This window comes from Manacus vitellinus, unplaced genomic scaffold (genome assembly GCF_001715985.3).
Source record: "Manacus vitellinus isolate BGI_N305 unplaced genomic scaffold, ASM171598v3 scaffold_265_pilon, whole genome shotgun sequence".
In the NCBI taxonomy this organism is placed as follows: Eukaryota; Metazoa; Chordata; class Aves; order Passeriformes; family Pipridae; genus Manacus; species Manacus vitellinus.
The window spans coordinates 12,411-16,792 of record NW_021939925.1 but is presented as its reverse complement, the minus strand read 5'-3'; the positions used below and the strand labels follow the sequence as shown (position 1 = coordinate 16,792).

The following is a 4,382-nucleotide window of genomic DNA, read 5'->3' as shown; positions in this document are numbered from 1 at the left end:
CCTGCAAGAGGGGAAACACCCCCTTCCAGAGGGGAAACACACCTTCCAGAGGGGAAACACACCTTCCAGAGGGGAAACACACCTTCCAGAGGGGAAACACCCACTCCCAGAGGGGAAACACCCCCTTCCAGAGGGGAAACACCCACTCCCAGAGGGGAAACACCCACTTCCAGAGGGCCCACCACCCCCTTTCCAGCTCCCAGGGGTGAAGGGCTCGACGGGAAGGACGCCTGTGATCTCTGGGAGTCAGGGAACGGTCGGGTTGGATCTCAGGGGAAGGTTCTTTCCCCCCTGAAGGGGCTCCCCAAGGGCAGCAAATGAAAGGCCACCAAATGTCATTGAAGTTCACAGGATTCCAGGATGGTTTGGGTTGGAAGGGAACTTAAAGACTGTCCAGTTCCACCCCTTTCCCAGCTGGAAGCCCCTCACCCCTTGGCCCATCACTCCTTGCCCCAAGTCCCTCTTGGAGCCCCCAGGGAAGGAAAACCCCTTTAAATGTCACTCCCAACCCAAACTGCTCCATGATCCCATGGAAATAAACAGCTGGGAATGCAGGAAAAGCTGCTCAAGCCTGGAATAACTGAGGGGAAAAACAAAAAATCACATAATGGTTTGAGTTGGAAGGGACCAAAAGCCCATCCCATCCCATTCCATTCCACCTCCCACTATCCCAGGTGGGTCCAACCTGGCCTTGGACACTCCCAGGGATGGGAAATTCTCTGGGAAACCCATTCCAGGGCCTCCCCACCCTCCCAGGGTGGAATTCCTTCCTGACATCCCACCTAAACCCTTCCTCTTCCAGCTTAACCCCCTACCCCTGCCCTGGCACAAAATCTGCCCGTGTGGAAAAAAAAAACCCTCTCCCAAGATCTGGGATTTGTTCCTTCCCTCCCCTATGACCACAAACAACAAATCCCTGAGGAAAAGCAGCCTGGAAAGGTGGAGGACAAAAGCAGGGCCCAAGAGAGGCCCCTTCTCCAAACCCACCTGGCTCTTCTTGCTCAGCAGGGCCCAGCCATTGGTGTCAAACTCCTTCCTCTTCTTGTCCAGGCTTTCCTGCTTCAGGTACTGCCTGGAGGAACGGGACAACAGGGAGAGCTGGCTTAGAGGAGCAGAGGGGGGGGAAAGCAGCCAGAGGAGTCCCTCAGTTTACCCAAGTTTTGCCCATGTTTGCAGAGCTCAGGCTCAGGATGGCAGCCCAATGTTTTCGTCTCGGCCCCGGCCGCGCTCAAAAAGGGCTTTGTGGAGTCCAAAGGGGACCGAGCACGACTTCCAGAGCTCATCCAGGAGGGAAAAAAAAAACCCCAGTCCCTGCCAGACCAGAGTCAAAGCCACAAACAAACCAGGGGGAGAAAACTGGTGTCGTGGCAGAGGAAAAGCTCAGCAGCTCTGAGGGGCTCTGCTGGTGTCCTGTGACCTCCCGGGGATGGAGGTGACAGGGACAAACTGGTCACGGCCTCAGAAGTGTCCCCGGGTGGGAAAGGGCTCCTCTCCAGCTGCTGGCACAGGTCAAACCCTCCCCCGAGCCCACAGCAGAGGGAGAAGAGCCCCAGGGGCAGGTTTCACATCCCAGCTCCCACCCCAGGGCCTGCAGGACTCGGGAAGCTCCCGGGGGGTGTTGGCCCGTGGGTTCTGCTCCAAGAGGCTCCCACCAGCTTGGCCTGGATTAAAACCCTGGAAGGAGGGGGGAGTTTAACCTGAGAAAGCTCAGGGACTCTGCAAAGCCCCTGCCCAGGCAGGTGCCACCTTCTTTTCCTCAGTGGGCACGAAGACCTTGAGCCATTCCCTGCCCTGGGAAGCGCAGGAAGGAGGACACGGACTCCAGGGGGGACTCGAGGGGGGACTGCAGGAGCCCCAGGAGGGGAGGGGGTGGCCCCAAGACGTTCCCAACGGCCCTAAAGGAGCTGCTGCTGTCACTGAGCTCTGGAGACACCTCCTGCTCCTCCTGGAGACCAAAAGGACCGGGAAGAGCCCCAAGAACCATCTCCTCCATGTCTGGCACCTCCTCAGAGGAGCCCCAGGAGAGGAGGTGGTGGCCCCAAGATGTTCCCAATGGCCCTAAAGGAGCTGCTCTCTGGGGGCTGCTGCTCTGTCACTGAGCTCTGGAGACACCTCCTGCTCCTCCTGGAGACCAAAAGGACCAGGAAGAGCCCCAAGAACCATCTCCTCCATGTCTGGCACCTTCTCAGAGGAGCCCGAGCCTGAGGACACGAGGTGGTGGCCCCAAGATGTTCCCTGTGGCCCTAAAGGAGCTGCTGCTGTCACTAAGTGACACTGAGCTCTGGAGTCACCTCCTGCTCCTCCTGGAGATTAAAAGGAGCAGGAAGACCCCTGGGAACCATCTCCCCCACATCTGGCACCTCCTCAGAGGAGCCCCAGGAGGGGAGGTGGTGGCCCCAAGATGTTCCCAATGGCCCTAAAGGAGCTGCTCTCTGGGGGCTGCTGCTGCTGTCACTGAGCTCTGGAGACACCTCCTGCTCCTCCTGGAGACCAAAAGGACCAGGAAGACCCTCAAGAATCATCTCCTCCATGTCTGGCACCTCCTCAGAGGAGCCCCAGGAGCCCCCTCGCCGCCGCGGCTGCGCTCGGAGAGCTCGGGGAGGGAACTCAGGGGATCAGACGCTGCTGGCTCGGGCAGAGGGGTCAGGAGAGCGCCTGGCACGGAGAGGGAGGCAGGTTTGGCTGCCAACAGGCAGAGATGTGCCATCTTTTGGGAAATCTGATCCGCAGGGACTTGGCCGAGCCGCCTCGGTCGGTGCCAAGGGCGGAGGGTTCAACCTGCTGCCCCGGGGCCGCTCAGGGGGCTCCTCTGCCCCCCAAAATCCCAAGAACTGCCCCAAAGAAAAGCCCTCCCCGGGCTGCAGGACACCCAGAGGCCACCAAGGGACTCAGGAGGGGCAGAAGAACCACCCAGAGGGAAGGAAAGGGTCGGGAGTGTGAAGGGGGAGGTTTTTCGGGATGAAGTGTCAGGAATGGGGGTCTCTGTCATGGCAGGGGCCAGATCTGGTCCAGCCAAGAGTTTTCCATGAGCCTTCCTTAGCTGGACACCCCTTCCCAGCCCTGCCAGCAGTGATTGCTCTGCTTTGGATGGGATGAGCTCTGCGTGGGGGAAATCTCACCCCTAAAAAACCCCCTCTCCCACCTTTCCACTGTTCAGGAGCAGCTCCACATCCCCACCTCTCCTGGAATAAATCCTAATGGATAATGGATGGAGAAGAGGCTCCTGGAATAAATCCTAATGGATAATGGAAGGAGAAGAGGCTCCTGGAATAAATCCTAATGGATAATGGATGGAGAAGAGGCTCCTGGGAACGAGCTTGAGCTCAGAGGTGAAGGATCTGCACTACAACACGGGCCGTGGGGAAAACGTTAATTAATTAATTAATTAATTAATTAACCCCCCAAAAAATCAACCCTGGCAATCGGTGGCGGCTCCAGAAGCCACTCGGGCCCTCAGCTGGAGGAAGGAGAGCACAGAGCCCAAAGGGACCCACAATCCCAATTCCAGCCCCTGGAGGAACTCAGGGAGGCAGAACGGGGTCGGTGCACTTGGAGGAGGAAAAGCTGGGCAGGGATAATTGGGAAGGACAATCCAAGCCCAAATCCAACCCCAAATCCAACCCCAAATCCAAGCCCAAATCCAAGCCCTTGCCATGCCTCGGGCAGGGGCTGAAAAGAGGATTTTTGTCCTCTTTTTTTGCCTCCTCCAGGGCTCACAAACACACAGAGAGCCGAGCAGGTGCCTCAGGGAATTGCTGGGATCGGCTCCAAGGGGCAGCCGGAGCAGGGGGCGGGTGAGGTGAGAGCAGGAGATGAGAACATTCCCAGATTTCACGGCTGTGCCTCCGCTAAAATCCCAGTTTTTCACCTCATTTTTAACAGGCTGCTTCCTGCCCACTCCCAAACACTGGAGAAACACCCACCCCCCAAATAAAAAAACCCCAGGCACCTTCCTCAAAATCCTCTCTCCAGGTCTCACTCCAAACCCTGGGATCGCTCCAGACCCTGCCCTGGGCCTCGCCTTCCCCCCTAAGCTCTGATTTCCCTGGAATCCTCTCACTTCCCCCGGAATCCTGAGGCCTTTAGGAAGCTCTAAAGATTGAAAGCATGAAAGGGTCACTAACCATGAGTAGGACCTCCGTCCCTCCTTCCAGGTGTGATCCTCCCACTGCATTCAACCAATAAAAGCCTCCTAAAATGAAACAGAAGGAAAAGGATTACGGCCAGGGAAGTGGGGACCTGGAATTCTGGGCACCTGGAATCCTGGATCTCTGGGCACCTGGAATCCTGGATCTCTGGGCACCTGGAATCCTGGATCTCTGGGCACCTGGAATCCTGGATCTCTGGGCACCTGGAATCCTGGATCTCTGGGCACCTGGAAT

General features: G+C 57.6%; 1 protein-coding gene across 1 annotated transcript in view; it reads right to left on the bottom strand.

Moving 5' to 3' along the window:
• Window positions 1–987: 987 nt before the first annotated feature.
• SENP1 (SUMO specific peptidase 1) overlaps window positions 988–4,382 on the bottom strand; it is a gene marked incomplete at both ends in the record, with an annotated part of 15,001 nt that continues 11,606 nt past the window's right edge. The window contains 2 exons of the mRNA XM_029960306.1: window positions 988–1,072; window positions 1,589–1,674. Of these exons, the coding sequence (XP_029816166.1) occupies window positions 988–1,072; window positions 1,589–1,674 (171 nt within the window). The remainder of the gene's footprint in view (window positions 1,073–1,588; window positions 1,675–4,382) is intronic.